The sequence below is a fragment of the Schistocerca nitens genome, chromosome 2 (assembly GCF_023898315.1).
Source record: "Schistocerca nitens isolate TAMUIC-IGC-003100 chromosome 2, iqSchNite1.1, whole genome shotgun sequence".
Taxonomy (NCBI): Eukaryota; Metazoa; Arthropoda; class Insecta; order Orthoptera; family Acrididae; genus Schistocerca; species Schistocerca nitens.
In genome coordinates this window covers 738,446,301-738,469,248 of record NC_064615.1, presented here as the reverse complement: position 1 = coordinate 738,469,248, position 22,948 = coordinate 738,446,301, and the positions used below count along the sequence as shown (strand labels likewise).

At 38.3% G+C, this 22,948-nt stretch overlaps 1 protein-coding gene across 1 annotated transcript in view; it reads right to left on the bottom strand.

The window, feature by feature from the left end:
• LOC126235299 (anoctamin-4-like) overlaps nucleotides 1-22,948 on the bottom strand; it is a 282,026-nt gene that overhangs the window by 96,277 nt on the left and 162,801 nt on the right. Inside the window, exons 9-11 of the mRNA XM_049944024.1 lie at nucleotides 21,820-21,919; nucleotides 10,881-10,988; nucleotides 806-1,011 (exon numbers count right to left, since the gene is read on the bottom strand). Coding sequence (XP_049799981.1) covers nucleotides 806-1,011; nucleotides 10,881-10,988; nucleotides 21,820-21,919 — 414 coding nt within the window. The remainder of the gene's footprint in view (nucleotides 1-805; nucleotides 1,012-10,880; nucleotides 10,989-21,819; nucleotides 21,920-22,948) is intronic.

Here is a 22,948-nt window from a genome sequence, read left to right as displayed (position 1 = left end):
AATGATTACTCCTTATTCTAAGAATTCTTTGCTATAAAAGCATTAAACAGGGATGCACTAATAAAATCTTTGGATAAAGTGCTTCTGATTCTATGCCAACCATTCTCCTCTTGATTTCTCACATGTTTCCTAAATTATTCTAGAAAGCAGTAACTGATATTATGCTTTCTTCAACAGCTATAGGTAACTTTTTATGTCTTCAGAAAATTAATTATGTTGCCTTCAGGAATTCATTAAATTAATAAAAATCAAACAAAATATAATGCAAGAAATTCAATTTCATTGGAGAAATCTTATGTTACACGTAATGTATGAAACACAGAACGACATCACACTCCGTAATTCAGTAGACAAACATTATCTTCATCAACATCATTCAGTATTGACTAATAGATTATGTCTCCTTGTCCATGCATGATGGTTACTGCTATGACCATTTATTTCACACCTGATTGTTTTCTGAAATCATACACTCATTTTTATCATGTTGCTTTTTAGTTAGAATGCAATAATAGCTCAATAAATCACATGGATTGCAAGTTATTAGTTTGTTCTTGTAAATTTCATCTGTAATTCTCTTCATATTAACCTCTCAAACACTCCTCTTATTATCAAAGCTAAGCACTCAAGACATTTTGCTGCCTTACAGAAATTTGTTGACATTTTTGTACAAGGACCCTTAAATATAGATAAAAATTATTAAGAATTACATGTTTCTCATTTTTCCTTTGATCTGATGAAACACATTATTCAGTCTTACATATTTTCAGAAAATAATGAACATAACTGCACTATGGTTCCTTACCTTGGTACATTATCATTAGAGTATAGTGTTGCTGCACCATAAAGAAAACAAAGCAGACCTACTATAGCAGCAGGAATAAGCATTTTGGTGTAGAAATCCAACCAAGCAAAGTACAGGCCTATTTTGTCACCAAAATATTTCTTGATGAGCCAAAAGGGTTGCTTCTTATACCAACATGACAGAGATGCCCACTCAAGATACAGCAACTGTAGGTGATACAAGAATAACATTTGACATTCCATAAACAAGACTATGGTTTTATTAAAAGTATCACACCAGAAAGAGAAATGATAGCATGCTGTGATAATGCATTTATACAAAAAATATTATGAGAAAGGATATGCCCATCCAAAATCAGTAATGCAACATAAATGAAACTAATGTTAATATCACTTGTGGAAATATGGAGGGGGCCAGAAGTCAGTTGTACTAGCAATCCTTACAGTTTGTTCTGCCTAGCATAGTGGCACTCAGTTGTGAACTTGATTAGTGCATCATACCTGTAAGTCATTTGACATTAGCACTTTGAGTTTTATTCTTTGTTGTTATTTTAAAAACAATGAATAGTAAGTTAACTACAGAACAGTGAGGTTTTTTTGAAACGTGGTGGAAACATGACCATAACAACAATGCTGTTTGTGATTTGTTCATGGAATATTTTCCAAATATTCAGCCTTCATCTCAATAAGTTATTCAAAAATTATTTAAGATTTAAAGAGACTGTGTAAGTAGTGGGGCTCCCTCATTCAGGCATGCGGAACTCTGTTACTACAGAAGAAAATCTTAATGTTGTTGAGCAATTTTTTGTGCAACCACTGACTAAATCTCACAGAAAAGTGTCCAAGGAGTATGGAATAGCAGAAAAAGGCCAACAAAGGATTCTAAAAAAGCTGAAATTCTGAACATATGGGCCTAATTGTAGACAATCCAGACAGGTAAATTGAATTCTGGAAGCTGTACAGTCTGACAAGAAACCAACCACAAGTTCAACAAAAGTATTCTTTGAGGCAACAAAGATGAGTGGAAGAGTGAACAGACACAACTGTTTCTACTGAGATTTCACAATGGAGGCAGAGTTAAACTCTTCTGGCAAGATTGCATGAGCAAGAATTTTCAGCATTGGGCTAATCATGTCTTTTTTTTTTAATGGTATTATCAATTCTGTAAATTACTTACATATTCTTCGAGAAGCATTTTTAGGACTGGAAAATAGTCCACTTTTTGAATATACAAAGTCAATTAAGGAAAAGTTGATATGGCAACAAGATGGGGCACCCCTGCTTTATAGAATTATAGACAGAGACTTTGTAAATGAAAACTTTAATGTATGGATTGGCAGACTGGTTACTGTTGAATGGTTTCCATGACCTTAGATATTGCACCAATGGACTTTTTAGTCAGAGGTACGTTAAAAAATGAGGTTTATTCCATCAGGATTTATGATGTTGACCATTTTAAGGAATGAATTAAATCAGAATCTGAAAATCTACAATCCTGAAAGATTTGCAAGAAAATTTGAGAATCAGCATTGAAAAGACACAATGTTTGCTGAGGATAGCAGGGAAATCACTTTGAACATCTTTTGTTGGCTCATTGACTCTTATTTCAATTAAATTTGTTATAGGCATACAACCCCTATGCATTTTTTGACTTGCACGTAAATATGAATTTCAGTTCCAGAAGCTCAGTTGTAGTGTATTTTAGAGATGGGTGATCTGCTCATGAATTGATTCAAAGAGCCACATCCTTCTAAGAAGTGAGTGATCGGTGAATTGGAAAAGGGACCTGTAGTTCATCTGATCTGAAATGTCTCTGGCAACATAAGTGAGCAGAATGAAGAATCTGCCACAGACTGCTGCAGCAACACCCCATGCCACATGCTGAAGGAAACATTTCCCAAGCTGCAGAAAAATGTGCTGCAGACCATGTGCATGTATGGATCTTCATATCTTACTAATGTGAGCAGCTTTTCTTAGGCATGTAAGGGATATAAAATGAAAACAGATCAGTTCTTCAGAACCCTGCATGCTACTGGATGGGTAAGTCTCCCCTGACCCAGGGTTCTGGACAACTTTTCTGAACTGTACCCCTTTTCCTAAACCTCACCAGTCCTTTTCCTTCACCTATCCTCTTTTCCCTTTAACCCTTCTACCAGAAGAAGAAGCCAGTAGCTCCAAAAAATTGCAAAACTGTAATACCTTTTACATGTGTGTTCTCTTGTCACCGCACAGTGAGATTTTATATCTATACAATTACCTACACTTTCAAAATTGATAAAATTTTTGTTAGAACATTGAAAGTGTGACGTATATCGAATGTGTTTACTTTTCTTATATGATGGCACAGGAAGTATGGCTTGTTGGCAAAGTCAATGTCAGTCACCAAATCCAAATGCTGACTGTCCAATATTTTGTTAGTCCTAGTGTTTTTCTTTTAATTATCACGGCAATGACCCATTCATACAAATAACACCATGTTGCATAATGATTGGCAGTCTCCAATAAACTGTAGGTTCTTGTGTAACAGGCTGGATAAGTTGGAGGCAGGTTAAGTCTTACAACAGCCCACAGGGCCTTGTCTAGAAACAAAAAATGGATAGTTCAAACTAACCTTCGGACTGAAGATGGCTTTGTCTTCTATAACACTCAAATATTCTCTCTGTCCAAGTATCACCATTCAGTTATTAAATATTACATTTACACTGGCTTGTAGCACATTTTGGTGCTGTTTAGGCACTCTCCAAGATTCAGACAGAACATTAAGTTTGATATATGACAAGTCAATTTTTGTGAGGTGTTGCAGTTAACAATTATACAGCCACTACATACTCCTAGAAAGTATATTACAACTCATATTGTTTGCCCAAAATGTGCTAAGGAGAAGATCATTGCTATATTTGATCCATTGTGATTGACTAGTCCATCCACCATACACCCATGACTTATCAATTCATTGGTGATGCCTGATTATGGAGCTATAAACCCTCCAAAACTAGTTATGCAATAGAAAGATACATTAGCTACAACTGAAATGGATATTTAATTAAATTATCATACTGTTTGGAGAAAAAGGTTCTTAGTTTATTGTCAACTACAATATAAAACAAAAGCCTACAGAGATGAAAGAAGTAACACTCACTGGCAATATATCTTGCTTCTGAAACTTTGCAGCACATTAAAACTCAAAACTGAACCTTTCCTATTTTTATTATTGACTGACTGGAAGGAAATTTCCATTCAGCAGTGGAGTGCAAGATATTACGTGTGCAGTATTAATCTGCAAGGAAATTTGAAACCAGTGAACACTCTAATATAAAGTGAAAGATTCATTCTAGAATAATACTCCTCCTCAAAGCATTGCAACATTGGAGTGCCACTGTCAAACCTACATGTTGTAGAATAGGAAAAGCCTGAATATAATGAACTGGAAGTCCGATCATAATGCTTAAATGACTACTTTAAAATAACCTGACATGAAATAAGTAACTTCCTGACCAATTAAACCTGTGTGCCGGACCAAGAATCGAACTCAGAGAAGGAAGGTATGAGATGAGGTACTGGCAGAAGTGAAGCTGTGAGGATGGGGCATGAGCCATGCTTGGGTAGCTCAGATGGTAGAGCACTTGTCTGTGAAAGGCAAAGGTCTCGAGTTCAAGTCTCGGTCTGGCACACAGTTTTAATCTGTGAGGAAGTTTCATACCAGCACACACTCCACTGAAGAGTGAAAATCTTGCTCTGGATAAAATAAGTAAGTAGTCACAAAAATATAGAATTACACAAAACATACCTAGATAGCTGATATATTATTTTATAGACTGCCCCTCTTCCTACACTTTCCAAATCACTATAAATTAAGTGGGAGAAAGTATTTTCAGTGTATCATATATTAAGGTTTTCTACCATTCCATTTATGAATGAAGCATGGAAGGGACAACAGTTCAAGCTGTCACTGGCCTAATTCTGATGTGAATATAGGTATGTGATACAGGTTATTAATTTGATGGATAAGATTTCGTGCTCATAAGATGTATGGGTATAAAATAATGGGACTGACGTTATCACAGAGTAAGTATGCATGCACCAAAGATGAATGACCAATAAATGTGAAGCATGAAACCTTCTCAGTCTAATACGGTGCCTCTGCTGTCTGTAGACAAATCAGTGTGGGTATGGCCTTCATTTGTGTGAGAGCTGTTTGCCAAAAAAATTGTAAGTGTAATAATAGAGCACATGAAACTTGGAAAAACTGCTGCTGAAAGCTGTCTTTCACTAAAATAAATATGTGATGAAGACTGTTTATCACATACAAGAGTTTTTGAGTGGTTCAAGTATTTCTAAGATGGCTGAGATGACACTGATAACACACATGCACGAGATGCCCTTCAACATAAAAAAGGATGAAAATATAAAAAGAAAGGTAGGTAATTTGAATCGATCTCACCTTGGTTGAGTATTTGATTGACTGCTGAAGCTGTAGGAATTGACAAAGAATGCATAAGGCAAATTTTAAACAACCAGTTTAGCATTAGAGAAGTGTGTATAAAACTGGTGACAAAAACTCTCACGATTCAACAAAAAGAATCTTATGAAAATGTTTGTACTCACACTTTGAATACTACTGAAAATGATCATAACTTCTTGGAAAGAGTGATGACATGTGACAAATCTTGTTTCTTCATTTATAATTCAGAAAATTAAGTGCCAGTCCATTTACTGGAAGGGCCAACTTCACAAAGAGCGAGAAAAGCTCACATGAGCAAATCATGATTCAAAGCAATGAGAAAGCCAAATTGTGGAACAAGTAATGGATCCTGCATCAAGGCAATGCACCAACTCATACCACATTGTCTGTTAAGAGGTTTTTAGTGATGTACAGCATCCCATTGTCAGACTACCCACCTTATTCACTTGACCTAGCACCATGTGACTTTTATCCCCCAATGTCAAATCTACATTAAGAAGAATAAGATTTCAGTCTGCTGAAGCAGTGAAAGAAATGTAGCATGTGTCATCAATGAGCTCACAGAGGACTACTTCTAGCAGTGTTTCCATGAATGGAAAACTCACATGGAGTGTTTTCGGATAAAGGAGGGTAGTATATTGAGGGTGACAATAACTAAATATGTATGTTTTTGAAATAAAATGTTGCTCAGCAAGAGTCCCATTATTTTATTGCCACACCTCATATTGTAGATAGATACAATGTGTATTTTCTTCAATCACTGAGGAGAATTTTATGATCAAGGGATTTGTGATAAAACTATTTAAGAGTGGAACTAATTGATTTGAAAATCATACAGAGAACCTAAGACATTTTATGTCATGGTCATGATGATACTTAGCACTTTAACCTGAATGGTTGTACATCTTTGTACTCACTAACTTTAGTATATTCAGGATTTTCCTTCATCACAATAACACATATGATATATTTGTGTAATTTGAAGGCAGGCATAAGTTACAATGGAATATGCTGAACAAAACATATGTTTCACACTGTGTTATGCAATGATATGTCATGTAGAAGGTGGTTTATGAGCTTCGTTATGTCGTTGGTTCAGAAGGAGCTTTTGGTGACATATAGTAATATATGCAGATAATGGACCTGCTGGGGTTCATGTACATATTACCTGGAGCTATCTGTTTACAGTTTTTCAGCAGATAGATGTCTGATTCACATTACATTGTTCCATTAGCATGAATGACTGGCATTCTCAAAGAATAATGCTCCACTTATCATGGTGGACTGAAGTGGAGTTTTGGCTGCAAATTATGTAGTTTTAAATGTGTTAAACGCATTTATAGTTATAGATCAGGCTGAGGCAATATACATTGCAACCCTGGACTTGCTTTATGGCTCAGGAGAAATCCGGACAGAAGCTAAATGTGTGAAGAACTGACTTATATGAAGTTGCTGATAAGAAAGATTATAATAATTCATGAAATATTTCATAAAATGTAGCCCAACTCATATAAAATAGTTTCCGCATATTTTGATTTTCAGCTGAGACTACAGGAAATAGATGTTGTGGTTATCTAGGGTGACTAGCATAAGTCACTGTGTAGATGAATGGTTGAATATTTGCTTTGTGGTTAGAAATAAATGCATATTTCAAGGGATGTTGAGCATATTTAAATACATGTTGAATAAAATGATGAATTCCATGTAGATAGTGTTATATTTTGAAATATGTTGAAGACAATGGTTTACTGACATATAATCAATGTGGATTTAGAAAACATTGTTCTTGTGAAATACAACTAGCTCTTAACTCACACAAAGTGTTGAGTGCTATCAACAAATGATTTCAAGTTCATTCCATATTTTTAGATTTACAGAAGGCTTTTGACATCTCACCTCACAAGTAGCTTGTAATCAAATTGCATGCTTATGGAATATCATCTCAGACACACAACTGGATTCGTGATTTCCAGTCCAAGAGGTAACAGCTCATAGTAATTTACAGATTAAAATAGAAGTGATTTCTGGCACTCCACAAGGTAGTGTTATAAGCTCTGTGGTCTTCCTTATCTATATAAACACTGTAGGAGACAATCTAAGCAGCTGATTTAAGTTGTTTGCAGATGCTGCTGTCATTTATCTTCTAGTAAAGTTATCAGAAGATCAAAATCAACTGAAAAACAATTTAGATATGATATTTGTATGGTGCAAAAATTGTCAATTGACCCCAAATAATGAAAAGTGCAATGTTGTCCATAGGAGTGTTCAATCAGTTAAACTTCAGCCTACTTGATAAATCAATCAAATCTGAATTCAACTAAATACCTAGGAATTACAGTGACACACAACTTAAATAGGAAAGAACACATACAAAATGTTGTGGCGAAGGCAAACCAAGGACTACACTTTATTGGCAGACAGTTAGAAAGGGCAACACATCTACTAGAGAGACTGCATGAACTATGCTTGTCTGTCCTCTTTTGGAGTACTTCTGGGTGGTGTTGGATCCTCAACAGATAGGATTAATGGAGTACATCGAGAAAGTTCAAACAATGGCAGCATATGTTGTACTACTGAGAAATAGGAGGGAGAGAGTGTCACGAACACAATACAGGATTTGGGGTGGACATTATTGAAACAAAGAAGTTTTTTATTGTGGTGGGATCTTCTCATGAAATTTCAATCACCAGTTTTCTTCTCTGAATCTGAAAGAATTTTTTTGATGCCAACCCACACAGAGAGAAATAATCATCATGATAAAATAAAGGAAATCAGAGCTCACATGGAAAGATATAGCTGTTCGTTTTTTCTGCATGCTGTTTGGGAGTGGCATAACAGAGAATTATTGTGAATGTGGTTTGATGAACCCTCTGTCAGGCACTTAGGTGTGATCTGCAGATTAGCTATGTAGATATAGTAGACTGCTTCAATAGTAACTTAAAAAGATGAGGACCTAGTTTTTGTATTTTTTTAGTTCATTGAATTGTGTCTAGAGGGAGTATTCTTTGAACTACTATATATTCTATTCCTGTGTTATTGGACAGTGAGGAAAAAAAGGAGGAAGGAAGATGATGGTTTAAAATTCCTTTGGTGATTTAGATCATTAGAGACAGAAACAAAAGTTAGGGAAATCATACAAAACCAAAAGTTTGATAGCCTGATAGTGACTTAAACTCTACTTCTTTGAGTCCAGTGTACAAAATGCTATGCCACTTTGATCCATGTGAGCAAAGAGTTAAATGGGTTTGCTGGCATAATTGTTATTGCCATGGTAAGGATAAGATCATGATTACTCTGTAATTCCAACAGCAAAGTGCTGCTTTCTGTTTATCATAGTAGAAAGTCAGTGTGAACCTCTTTATGGGATGTGGATAACATATTTTATAATCTATGTACATCATAATTAGTATCAAATCTGGGAAGTAAGAACAAGTTTCACAAACAAAATTCAGTCCTTAAAGGTAAAGGGAAGGTTACCTTCCTTCTTTTCATATTTTGTATCCTTGCTTTACATTTTTCACATTCATTTCTTCTTCAGTTTTGATGGACCTAGTTTTACCTTGTTTCCACTTATGATAAATTAACAGCTCACGCATCAGCTGATTTATCTGCATTTTACTGAATATGAAGCTACTATTCATTTACTGGGGATACACACAAGACTTTTTTTAGGAAAATTAACTTTCAAATGATACCTACTCTACTGTCTAGAGGAGAGAAAGGATGAAGAAGGATCACTTAGCTGTGAACATTTCATATGTTTATGTACCATTACTACAGGAATAACTTATTCTTTCTTCACCTGTAATGTTTTTAGATTATTATTCATATCTATTTTTATTTATCAATCTCTGATAATGTATATGATATAGGTTTCATCAAGTATATACATGTAACAAGTAAATATAATTAAATATGTACATAAGTGACAAGTATACATAATGAATAACACAATAAACAATATTAATAACTGGCTAAAGAAATAAATGGATTAAAAATGAATGATGTAATTTACTACCTATAGTAATATTCAGCTTCCCATTTAACTGAAAATAGTTGTCAAGCATATTAATTTTGCACATTGGTGTTAACTGACCTTTGCTACATTTCATTTTCATAATCATAATAACTTTTTTTTTGGGAGATCCACTTTTTTTAAGCTGCCCATTTCAGATGTTTCTTTAAAGAATTAGGGTCATTTATTATACAAGGTGATTCTGTGATGATGTTATAAACTTTCAGGGCTGATGGACAATGGTAGATGTATAATTTTGAGGTAAGGGACCCTGGTCCGCAAACGTCAGACTCGAAAGTTATAAGCAGTTATTGTTGTGATTCCTCTGACAGTGGAATACATGCACCGGTTCTGTTGTTGCTAAGATTGTAAGGTAGGCGATGTCCTGGGATGGTAGTATGGACTAAAACAAGAAAAAATGTGTAGAAAACACAGACCCCAAATGCCCATAGTTCTTAAAGTACGCATTTTAAAAAACACAAAGAACTTGGAGTAGAAGAGATGTGTTGCACAGTATTGAAGATAAACTCATTCTTACTATCTTTCAAGACCATTTCAGTTACCTTTGAAAATGAAGATAATACTGATACTGGTCTACAGTTTTCTGTTTAGCACTAAATGTGAAAGGATAAGATCACATTTTACAGTAAGGAACAGTTGAAGATGGTGATTGTTTCCATCAGCATGACAATGTACCCTGTCATAAAGCAGTTGAGGCAAAGGTTTTTGGGCAGTTCCTGAAATGGACTGGCCTGCCCAGTCCTGATTTGTGCACATTTGAGTTGAGTTAGAATGTCGACTTCACTTCATCCCCCAGTGTCTAACTTCACTATCCTCTTGATTTTGGCTCTTGAGGAAGAACGGGCTGCCATTCCTCCACAGACATAAACACTTCATTGAAAGTGTCCCCTGCGGAGATCAAGGCATCATGAAGGTGAAGGCTAACACAGCCCATATTAATGTTCAGTAATAGGTATTTGGACACTTTTGATCTGATAGTTTATATCTGCATTGCATATTCATATGGTAAGCAGCCATATTCAGAAAGCATGCATTCAGTTACATACAACATTACTGTATAAGGTCATTAGTGTCACACATATTAGTCATTAGGGGCCAGGTATAAGATCTGATATTCAAAAAGAAAGAGGAAATACTCAGCAATAGAGTGGTGAGTCAGTTTGTTCATATGCCTGTGTGAATGATCATTGAAATATTTTTTTAGTATAATTTGTATGTATATAAATCAAAATATTTTGAGGACTTGTTCAATTTACCTGACCTGTTCATTTATGACATTTTAACTGTTTATTGAAAATAATACTCTGGTTAAGAAACTTGGCAGAACTATCATATTACTGTTAAATTGATAACCCAAACTTACATCTTTCATGACTTTCAGATAAGGAGCCATCAGATAAATTCACAGTTGGCAGAAAATTATTTTTGTATTAGAGTAAAGGATGTTATTATTAGTTTAACATACAAGTTAAAGCAAAGTATAAATATTTTCATGCAGGGGTGTTTAGCCGAATAATACTATAAGAAGTGAATTAAACAGTCTGAGCTTGAAAATTCTTCAATTATTGTAGAGCTTACCCTCCTATCAAAAATATATCCACTGGATGCATCATGAGCATATTTCCCTTCATGTAAAGGAAATGCTGCCAAATATGTTTTATTGTTGAGGAGTCTGCGGATGCCGCACTGTAAAGTTATTTCAGTTTGTATCTTTCTTTTGTAGCATGTTATCAGAATATGAATGTAAAAAAACCATACAAAATAAATGTGATGTAAACAACAATATATCTGAAATGTTGCAGCTAATGAATTAATTCACATGTAAATATTATAACTGTGTCATTATCCGAAAGTATTTCCAGTTGAAATAGATAAAAATGCCACTTTGACACTATGTAATAAGGCTTTGCATCTAAGATGTAGCTTTTACTGCAAAATTATTATGGCAAGGAATAAAATTTTGCATGCAAAAGAACAAGGTGAAAATTTCTCAGCTTTGTATTGAAAACTTCTTTCTATGTAAACAAAATGTTCCTATTTCTTAAGTTAGTTTCCTTTTAGATCAGTGTATGTCATCTCCATCATTCCAATGAGTAGGAACTGTGATTCTGATAGGTATGCTCAATACCAATTTACTGCTGCCATAGCATTTGTTTTTTGCCTCAAAATATATACACATACAATTTCCTTTGGATGTGGGAATGAGCAGAAGTCAGAGAATCCCAATCTGGTGAATGGGTTAGATGTTGCAACAATTCATACTCCAAAATCTTTTGGTTTTCTCATTGGTAAATCTTAAATTGTATACCACGACACATCCAGATAGCTTGTAATAGAAGTATGAAACTGGAATTTGGTTGCAATAATTACACATCTGTTGTTGGGAACTGATAAATAGTATTTTATTCAAAATCATCTCCACTATTTTTATACATTTCTCTCACCTCTCCAGCACACTGTCAATGCCACATAAAAAAAAACAAGTTGAAGCGAACCAGTCAGTGGGCCATTTTTGCACATTTTCATATGAATTGAAGTGTTGTTCAGCAAGAGCATGCCCCAGTGTTGCAAATAGATGATAAATGGACAGAGCAAAGGCTGGAAAATATGCCAAAAACCCTAGTATTTCACAAATGAATGCCTCGGTCATTTCCCTGACCTGTTTTTCTGTGGGTAATTGGCGTTATCATGGAGCAATATGACTTTGTGTTGCTTTTTTCCATATTCTGGTCATTTTTCACATAATCCTCAATTTAAATCAATCATTTGCTGTTGTTAGTGATCAGTGTTAATGATTGCACCAGGTTTCAGCAGCTCATAAATATGACACCCTCCTGATTCCACCAAACACAGAACATTGTCTTCTTTCCAAAGTGATTTGGCCTCGCAGTGGATGTTGATGGTTTGCCTGGATTCACCCATGATTTATGGTGCTTAGGATTCTCAAAAATATCCATTTTCCATCACCTGTCACTATTCAATGGAGAAACGACTTTCTTTTGTATCTGATGAGCAGCAAATCCACAAAGCCGGCCGCGGTGGTCTAGCGGTTCTAGGCGCTCAGTCCGGAACCGTGCGACTGCTATGGTCGCAGGTTCGAATCCTGCCTCAGGCATGGATGTATGTGATGTCCTTAGGTTAGTTAGGTTTAAGTAGTTCTAAGTTCTAGGGGACTGATGACCACAGATGTTAAGTCCCATAGTGCTCAGAGCCATTTGAACCATTTGAGCCAAATCCACAAATGGTCTTTCGATCTGCTTGCTGTCTTTCGTACAGTTCATGTGGAATCTATTTTCCCACTTTTTGCACCTTTCCCACAGCTTTCAACCAAAGAGAAATGGCTTTCTGCATCACATTCAATTGTTCCACAAGTTCCTGTTGAGTTTGAGTGTCATATTCATCCAGTCAGGCCTGCAATTCATTATCTTCAAACTTTTCCGGTTGTTTCCCACACTCGTCATTTCTCACGTCAAAATCACCACGTTTGAATTTTTTAAACCACTTCAAACACTGTGTTTTCCCAAGATCATGTTCACTGAAAGCTTTGAAAAGCATCTGATGTGATTTTGCAGCAGTTTTCTTCAAATGATAACAGAAAACCACTATTGTCTGCAAATCGCAGTTCATAGGCACAAAACTCGACATGTTTATGGGTCTGAAACAGATACCGATGTATGGTACTTGGATTACTTTGTGTCGACATTCGTCATCAGCCATTACAGGAAGCAGATGGTGCTGCAGACGCAGTATCATGGGCCCCACACTGACATCTAGCACCATCTATAGCAAAATTCCAGTTTCGTACTTCTACACCCAGTAATCTACAGACAAATAAAACTACTACCACTTCCAGCACATACCACTTCCAGCACCATCTTTGTAGATAAGTACATTGTCCTATTCAAAGATGATTTTCTTCTTTGTTTCTTTTGCAGTCATGGCCTCTACCTACACATTTTTTCATTTAGTTCATTCAGAAAAATTTCACAGTATTAAATAAAAATCATTTCAGATCTAAAAATTGGCCATGATCTTTCTTGTAGATAAAATATTTGCTACATCTCCTACTTCCAAGCCCTCACCCATTACTTTGATTGCTGTTTCCTTTATAACGCAACCCACTTCCACAGTGAACTTTCTAATGTATGCCTGTGGGGTTGGGTTGTTTGGGGAAGGAGACCAGACAGTGAGGTCATCGGTCTCATCGGATTAGAGAAGGATGGGGAAGGAAGTCAGCCATGCCCTTTCAAAGGAAGTATGCCTGTGCAGTGACAATTAACTTAGAGGTAGCTGGTTTGAATCTTGTTGATAGAAGAAATGTTCAGTGTCAGTGTTGGGGAAAAGAAGTGGTAGTGTAAGGTTCCTTATCATCAAAATTTGTCCCAATATCCTGGATTAATTTACAAATCTCTTCACAGGGTCTCATGAAGTTAGAGTGTGTGACTTGTCAGTCAGACAGGGACATCAGGCCCAGCAGTTCCTTTGATGTTATTCAAGAAGAGTAGACCACATGCCAGCAAAGGATTTTACCTTTTTCCTTCTCTCATTTTCACACTATGCACATGTGTGCATGTGCTTATACACACATGCAAGCACACACACACACACACACACACACACACACAAACACACACACACACAAACACAAAAACACATTCATTGACAAACAAATTGACAAACAACAGACACATCTGAGACACAATTCTCATACACCGCATGTGTGCGAAGGGAAAAACTCCCTCCATATTAGGTGCTGGACAATGGATTGAGGTCTACCACCCAACAATTCTGTAAGAATCTTTCACTTTCCTTTTACAGTACATGAAGTGATGGACCCATGTATCATCTGCAGCAATAAATCATTGTACAAAATCAGTAAGATAAAATGCACAAAACAAAGAATTTCACTATGGTGCAGTATTTCAGTTTATTCATTTATATGCAATATGCACAACAAATTTATTTTAAAAAGCATGTAAAAGAATTCTATTCTGGTTATGTATCAACATTTATCTTTCATTACTGCACAGAATGTACCAAATTTTTAAAAAAATTAATGGTAGCAACACTATCTCTGAGGCAGTCTGAGCAACTTTTTCTTGTGCTAATATAAGCTCAAATGTGTTTCATTTTCTTTTCTCCATTGCTTAATATATATGCTCACTTCTTACTAGTAAACTCTGAACCAGGCCAGGCATGGTTTTAACAATTAAAAGAACTCAACTCATTAACCTATTGCCAAGCAGACACTGTAGATGAGCAATTTATTTTAAAATATGCAGTGCTGGATATTAAAATTAAAACAGATAGCAAATAATGAAATTTTACTTATCATATATATAAAATAAAAAAAGGATAAATGATTAAATTTGTATGTCATTTTGGGGTGTATATGTTATGAAATTTGCCACCTTTAGCAATGACGACAACAACAACAGCTTCAACCCAGCTGGGCACCAAATCAAACTGAACCTGGATCACAGAAACTGCTACATAATTCCATGGAGCTTTAACTCTACGCCAGCATAGCGGCTCATAAGTGGTGATGCATCAGTCTCTCAGCAAGCCATGACCATATGTTCTCAGAAGGTGACATATGTGAAGGATGTGCCAGCCAGGGCAACAGTCAAACAGCCTCTTATTGAGGTAGGTCAGATTAGCACAGGCAACATGCTGACTTGCATAATTTTGTTGAAAGACAGACTCATGAAAACCTCAAAGATAGGGCACAGAAATGTAATGGATGCTGTACAAATTAAAGACTATGTGTACCAGAGGTGACTGTGTTATGTACCTAATGGGATTCCATACCCCACACGAGTTTCGGGGCTTGTATGACAATAACAAATGCAGTCTGGCAGTAGTCATTCTTCTTGGAGCTTCACACAGGGATACGTAAAACCTGATGTTGCACTCAGAACCAGATCTCTTCTGGACAGACAACATGGTGACACTCTTGCGTCCAGCACTGTAATTTGGTGCACCACTATTGGTGCACTTCTCTCAATAGCTGTGTTAAGGTAAGCTGCAAAAATGTTTGCCACACAGACCATCCATGGTACTCCAGACATGATCACACTGTCTGTGTAGATCTTTGTCTTGCTGCAAATTATCCCATTTCATGACACATGGTACATGACTTCACTGTACGAATCTGCACACTCGAGTCAACAATATGTTTGTCTTCTCAAGGATTAATCATGTGCTGTCACTGAGATCCTGCCTGACATGGAGTATTGCCCTCCCTAACACATCAGTTCCATTTTTGCATCACAGTTGTGAGATTCTGACTAATGTGACCAGCAATATCCTGGAACACCCAAGCATAGCCTTAATATGTCACAGTCCTGCCACTATCAAATTTTGACAAGAGCTGGTAGATATTTTGCCTACTTGTGTGGGTCATTACATGACCTTCTCCAAACAAAATTCAAATGTGACATCTAAATTAGAAATCTGCTGCATACCCTTACCTTACATGAAGAATGTAGACATCATTAGTCCTACCCACTTTATGGGGTTGTGTTGAAATATGAATCATTTGCACACTCCAGCATGCAGTGCGCTTCATGCCAACCTGACATTTGAAGAATGCCACATTCAAGGTTGTTGTTGTTGTTGTTGTTGTGGTCTTCAGTCCTGAGACTGGTTTGATGCAGCTCTCCATGCTACTCTATCCTGTGCAAGCTTCTTCATCTCCCAGTACCTACTGCAACCTACATACTTCTGAATCTGCTTAGTGTATTCATCTCTTGGTCTCCCTCTATGATTTTTACCCTCCACGCTGGCCTCCAATACTAAATTGGTGATCCCTTGATGCCTCAACACATGTCCTACCAACCGATCCCTTCTTCTAGTCAAGTTGTGCCACAAACTCCTCTTCTCCCCAATCCTATTCAGTACTTCATCATTAGTTATGTGATAATCAAAATATCCACGGGTGTATTGCCGGTCTACAGTGTCCAACGGGCACAATATTTCGGCGATCATACATGTCACCATCATCAGGTGAACTGACGGACTGAGCTCCTGTGAACGTGCCGGCATGGAGATCCGTACACTATGGTTGCTCAGGGGGAACTGGGTTCGGTCGCGGCGGCGGCCGATTTAAATACCCTCCGCCCGCGGCACACTGACTCCGCCGTCCGCGCCCCGCACCATGGTCGCGCGGTGGAACAGATTGCGATGGCGTCTGAGATGACGTTGGTGTGATGGCTCTGTCTGCCGTGGTCGTCACAACTATACATTTGCTCGATTTACTCTTGATTAACCCAATCGCTGGTTCCCAAGCCTTGGTAAGATTATAGCCACAGTCACGGTTTATGAGGTCGTCATTGGTGCGAATTTCGATGGCCTCTCTAACAACATTGTCCCAGTATCTCGACGTGTGTACCAGAATCCTCGTGCATTCATACTCCATAGCGCCACGGTCACGCGGTGGAACAGACTGCGACGGCGTCTGAGATGACGTCGGTGTAATGGCTCTGTCCGCCGTGGTCGTCACAACTATACATTTGCTCAATTTACTCTTGATTAACCCAATTGCTGGTTCCCAAGCCTTGCTAAGATTATAGCCACAGTCACGGTTTATGAGGTCGTCATTGGTGCGATTTTCGATGGCCTCTCTAACAACGCTGCCCCAGTATCTCGACGTCTGTACCAGAATCCTCGTGCATTCATACTCCATAGTGCCACGGTCGCGCCGTGGAACAGATTGCGACGGCGTCTGAGATGACGTCGGTGTGACGGTTCTGTCTGCCGTGGTCGTCACAACTATACATTTGCTCAATTTACTCTTGATTAACCCAATCGCTGGTTCCCAAGCCTTGCTAAGATTATAGCCACAGTCACGGTTTATGAGGTCGTCATTGGTGCAAATTTCGATGGCCTCTCTAACAACACTGTCCCAGTATCTCGACGTCTGTACCAGAATCCTCGTGCATTCATACTCCATAGCGCCACGGTCACGCGGTGGAACAGATTGCGACGGCGTCTGAGATGACGTCGGTCTAATGGCTCTGTCCGCCGTGGTCGTCACAACTATACATTTGCTCAATTTACTCTTGATTAACCCAATTGCTGGTTCCCAAGCCTTGCTAAGATTATAGCCACAGTCACGGTTTATGAGGTCATCATTGGTGCGAATTTCGATGGCCTCTCTAACAACGCTACCCCAGTATCTCGACGTCTGTACCAGAATCCTCGTGCATTCATACTCCATAGTGCCACGGTCGCGCGGTGGAACAGATTGCGACGGCGTCTGCGATGACGTCGGTGTGATGGCTCTGTCTGCCGTGGTCGTCACAACTATACATTTGCTCGATTTACTCTTGATTAACCCAATCGCTGGTTCCCAAGCCTTGCTAAGATTATAGCCACAGTCACGGTTTATGAGGTCGTCATTGGTGCGAATTTCGATGGCCTCTCTAACAATGCTGCCCCAGTATCTCGACGTCTGTACCAGAATCCTCGTGCATTCATACTCCATAGCGCCACGGTCGCGCGGTGGAACAGATTGCGACGGCGTCCGAGATGACGTCGGTGTGATGGCTCTGTCCACCGTGGTCGTCACAACTATACATTTGCTCGATTTACTCTTGATTAACCCAATTGCTGGTTCCCAAGCCTTGCTAAGATTATAGCCACAGTCATGGTTTATGAGGTCGTCATTGGTGCACGAGGATTCTGGTACAGACGTCGAGATACTGGGACAGCGTTGTTAGAGAGGCCATCGAAATTCGCACCAATGACAACCTCATAAACCGTGACTGTGGCTATAATCTTACCAAGGCTTGGGAACCAGCGGTTGGTTTAATCAAGAGTAAATTGAGCGAATGTATAGTTGTGACGACCACGGTGGACAGAGCCATCACACCGACGTCATCTCAGACGCCGTCGCAATCTGTTCCACCGCGCGACCGTGGATCGGGGCGCGGGCGGCGGAGTGAGCGCACCGCGGGCGGAGGGTATTTAAATCGGCCGCCACCGCGACCAAACCCAGTTCCCCCTGAGCAGCCATAGTGTATGGATCTCTGTGCTGGCACATTCACAGGAGCTCAGTTCGTCAGTTCACCTGATGATGGTGACATGTATGATCGCCGAAATATTGTGCCCATTGGACACTGTAGACCGGCAGTACACCCGTGGATATTTTGATTATCAAATACGCCGGGAGAAACTCAAGAATCACATTAGTTATGTGATCTACCCATCTAATCTTCAGCATTCTTCTGTAGCACCACATTTCTAAAGCTTCTATTCTCTTCTTGTCCAAACTATTTATCGTCCATGTTTCACTTCCATACAGGGCTACACTCCATACAAATATTTTCAGAAATGACTTCCTGACACTTAAATCTATACTCGATGTCAACAAATTTCTCTTCTTCAGAAATGCTTCCTTGCCATTGCCAGTCTACATTTTATATCCTCTCTACTTCGACCATCATCAGTTATTTTGCTCCCCAAATAGCAAAATTCCTTTACTATTTTAAGTGTCTCATTTCCTAATCTAATTCGACTTAATTCGACTACATTCCATTATCCTCGTTTTGCTTTTGTTGATGTTCATCTATTACCCTCCTTTCAAGATACTATCCATTCCGTTCAACTGCTCTTCCAAGTCCTTTGCTGTCTCTGACAGAATTACAATGTCATCGGCCAACCTCAAAGTTTTTATTTCTTCTGCATGGATTTTAATACCTACTCCGAATTTTTCTTTTGTTTCCTTCACTGCTTCCTCAATATACGGATTGAATAACATCGGGGAGAGACTAGAAACCTGTCTCACTCCCTTCACAAACACTGCTTCCTTTCATACCCCTCGACTCTTATAACTGCCATCTGGTTTCTGAACAAATTGTAAATAGCCTTTCGCTCCCTGTATTTTACCCCTGCCACCTTCAGAATGTGAAAGAGAGTATTCCAGTCAACATTGTCAAAAGCTTTCTCTAAGTCTACAAATGCTAGAAACATAGGTTTGTCTTTCCTTAATCTAGCTTCTAAGATAAGTTGTAGGGTCAGTATTGCCTCACGTGTTCCAACATTTCTACGGTATCCAAACTGATCTTACCCGAGGTCGGCTTCTACTAGTTTTTCCATTCGTCTGTAAAGAATCCGCGTTAGTATTTTGAAGCCGTGACTTATTAAACTGATAGTTCGGTAATTTTCACATTTGTCAACACCTGCTTTATTTGGGATTGGTATTATTATATTCTTCTTGAAGTCTGAGGGTATTTCACCTGTTTCATACATCTTGCTCACCAGATGGTAGAGTTTCGTCAGAACTGGCTCTCCCAAGGCTGTAAGTAGTTCTAATGGAATGTTGTCTACTCCTGGGGCCTTGTTTCGACTCAGGTCTTTCAGTGCTCTGTCAAACTCTTCACGCAGTATTTTATCTCCCATTTCATCTTCATCAACGTCCTCTTCCATTTCCATAATATTGTCCTCAAATACATCGCCATTGTATAGACCCTCTATATACTCCTTCCACCTTTCTGCTTTCCCTTCTTTGCTTAGAACTGGGTTGCCATCTGAGCTTTTGATATTCATACAAGTGGTTCTCTTTTCTCCAAAGGTCTCTTTAATTTTCCTGTAAGCTGTATCTATCTTACCCCTAGTGAGATAAGCCTCTAGATCCTCACATTTGTCCTCTAGCCATGCCTGCTTAGCCATTTTGCACTTCCAGTTGATCTCATTTTTGAGACGTTTGTATTCCTTTTTGCCTGCTTCATTTACTGCATTTTTATATTTTCTACTTTCATCAATTAAATTCAGTATTTCTCCTCTCACCCATGGATTTCTACTAGCCCTCGTCTTTTTACCTACTTGATCCTCTGCTACCTTCATTACTTCATTCCTCAAAGCTACCCATTATTCTTCTACTGTATTTCTTTCCCCCATTCCTGTCAATTGTTCCCTTATGCTCTCCCTGAAACTCTGTACAACCTCTGGTTTAGTCAGTTTATCCAGGTCCCATCTCCTTAAATTGCCACCTCTTTGCAGTTTCTTCAGTTTTAATCTACAGGTCATAACCAATAGATTGTGGTCAGAATCCACATCTGCCCCTGGTAATGTCTTACAATTTAAAACCTGGTTCCTAAATCTCTGTCTTACCATTATATAATCTATTTGATACCTTTTAGTATCTCCAGGGTTCTTCCATGTATACAACCTTGTTTCATGATTCTTGAACCAAGTGTTAGCTATGATTAATTTGTGCTCTGTGCAAAATTCTACCAGGCAGCTTCCTCTTTCATTTCCTACCCCCAATCCATATTCACCTACTACGTTTCCTTCTCTCCCTTTTCCTACTGCTGAATTCCAGTCACCCGTGACTATTAGATTTTCGTCTCCCTTCACAATCTGAATAATTTCTTTTATTTCATCATACATTTCTTCAATTTCTTCATCATCTGCAGAGCTAGTTGGCATATGAACTTGTATTACTGTAGCAGGCGTGGGCTTCGTATTTATCTTGGCCACAATAATGTGTTCACTATGCTGTTTGTAGTAGCTTACCAGCATTCCTATTTTCCTATTCATTATTAAACCTACTCCTGCATTACCCCTATTTGATTTTGTGTTTATAGCCCTCGGGAAAAATTACGGCCGTAGTTTCCCCTTGCTTTCAGCCATTCGCAGTACCAGCACAGCAAGGCCATTTTGGTTAGTGTTACAAGGCCAGATCAGTCAATCATCCACTCTGTTGCCCTTGCAACTATTGAAAAGGCTGCTGCCCCTCTTCAGGAACCACAAGTTTGTCTGGCCTCTCAACAGATACCCTCCGTTGTGGTTGCACCTACGGTATGGCTATCTGTATCGCTGAGGCACGCAAGCCTCCCCACCAACGGCAAGATCCATTGTTCATGGGGGGGACATTCAAGGTATTGTAAATTTAATATCCAGTGGTGTATAATCAGCAGAAAATGAATTAGTGAAACACAGCTAGTGGTATGTTTCTTCTTCTTTTGCCTTGATGATGGCAACAGCACAAGACACTGAAGTAATTGGGGAGCCATCCTGATTCATGACTGTTCAGCTGCTGTCCATAACTCATAGAAATTAATCACAGCTAGTTCAAAGGGGCAAGCATATTGTTCAGTGGTGTTCCAGATGTGATCAACAGAACTGAAGACATGTGACTGGAGGGTCACAGACACACCCCATTTATTTACAGAATATTCCTCTAACTATTATGATATTTTGGGAACAATGAGCCTGTGCATTATCTGGATGAAGGTATAGATTGCCATCTGATCGTGATAGGCAAGCAGATGCAAACAGTTAGATAGTACATTTTTTAAATGTTCAAATGCAAGAGACGATGGCTGACATGTCAGTGGCTTCAAGATTAACTTTTGCAAGATCAACAAAGCTGAAAGTGGTGTAAAATCAGTGATGTTTCCTTAAACATAGTAAATCATAAAAATTGCTCCATGATGAAACAAAATGAATTCATTAAGTATGATAAAACACAAAAAGTGTTCTATGATTAAGTAAAATGAGTTTAACATACCTTCTCACTTTCATCGTACTTTGTTCTCATCATTACTTGCCACACAACAAGGCTTCTCTGAGCTGAAGTGTAGAAGAGTTCTCTTTCCTTCACTACAAACCTGCAAAAAAGATAAAAATCATATTAAAATATTTATTTTTATTTATTACTGATCCATCTTTAAGCAACTTCATGTAATTAGTATCATTAGTAATTTTAAAAAATTACATTGAGGGTTGTCAATTTAACCCTTTGACAGCTGGAGGCGCACAATCCGCTTGGCACGCTGAGGCACTGCGGCGTGCACTGTCATCCGCATACCTGCGCTAATGTGCCTGACCCTCAAGCTGCCGCCTGGGGCAGAGCGCCCCTCGCTGCCCCACCCACCCTGTGCTGAATATTTCTGCAGTGACTGCAACTCCACGTGAAATATTGTGTCCTCTCACGGCTGATACAGAATGCTTGTAAATGCTCTCACTATGTAGTTCCCCTGCAGGTGAATTACTACAGAATCAAACTGTCTGGTAAAGCTATTTTCCATCACCAAGAATGATATCTTGCTTGTAGTTTTCTGGCACTATTTTTGTAGATCATGCCGAAAGCGACGTGATTAGTTAGCTTTACATCAATAGTTTATTGTTCTTTCTTGGATACCTGTTTATAATGTCTGCATTTATCTATGCGTTCCTCACTGTACTAACTCAAGAAAGAATAAAATAAGCCATAAATTATAGATTACTGTACGTTACTTTTGTTGTTCAGAACATTGTATTACGTCGTTTGTAGGAGAAAGTGACATACAGATCATCTTTCATATCGCACTGCAACATCAGAATTTACTGTGAGCAACAGTAAGAACAATTTTACTTCATGTCGTTAAATTCGTATTCTGGTGTGATAAGAAATTTCACATGGCCTACTGTTTGTATCGCTGAATTGCCCAAACACTTGTTGCGCTTTGTAATTACCCGATTTTGTGTAATTTTGTTTCTTTGACGAAATTTGTACAATACTTGTGATTGTTACACATAAGTATTCAACAGATTTTCCAACATTTGAAAGCTGTGAAATCTCTGCCTTTTTGTTAGCACATTAAATTCACTTATAGAGAAAATTCAAAGTCATGAACTGTAAATTTAGGCGTTACTTT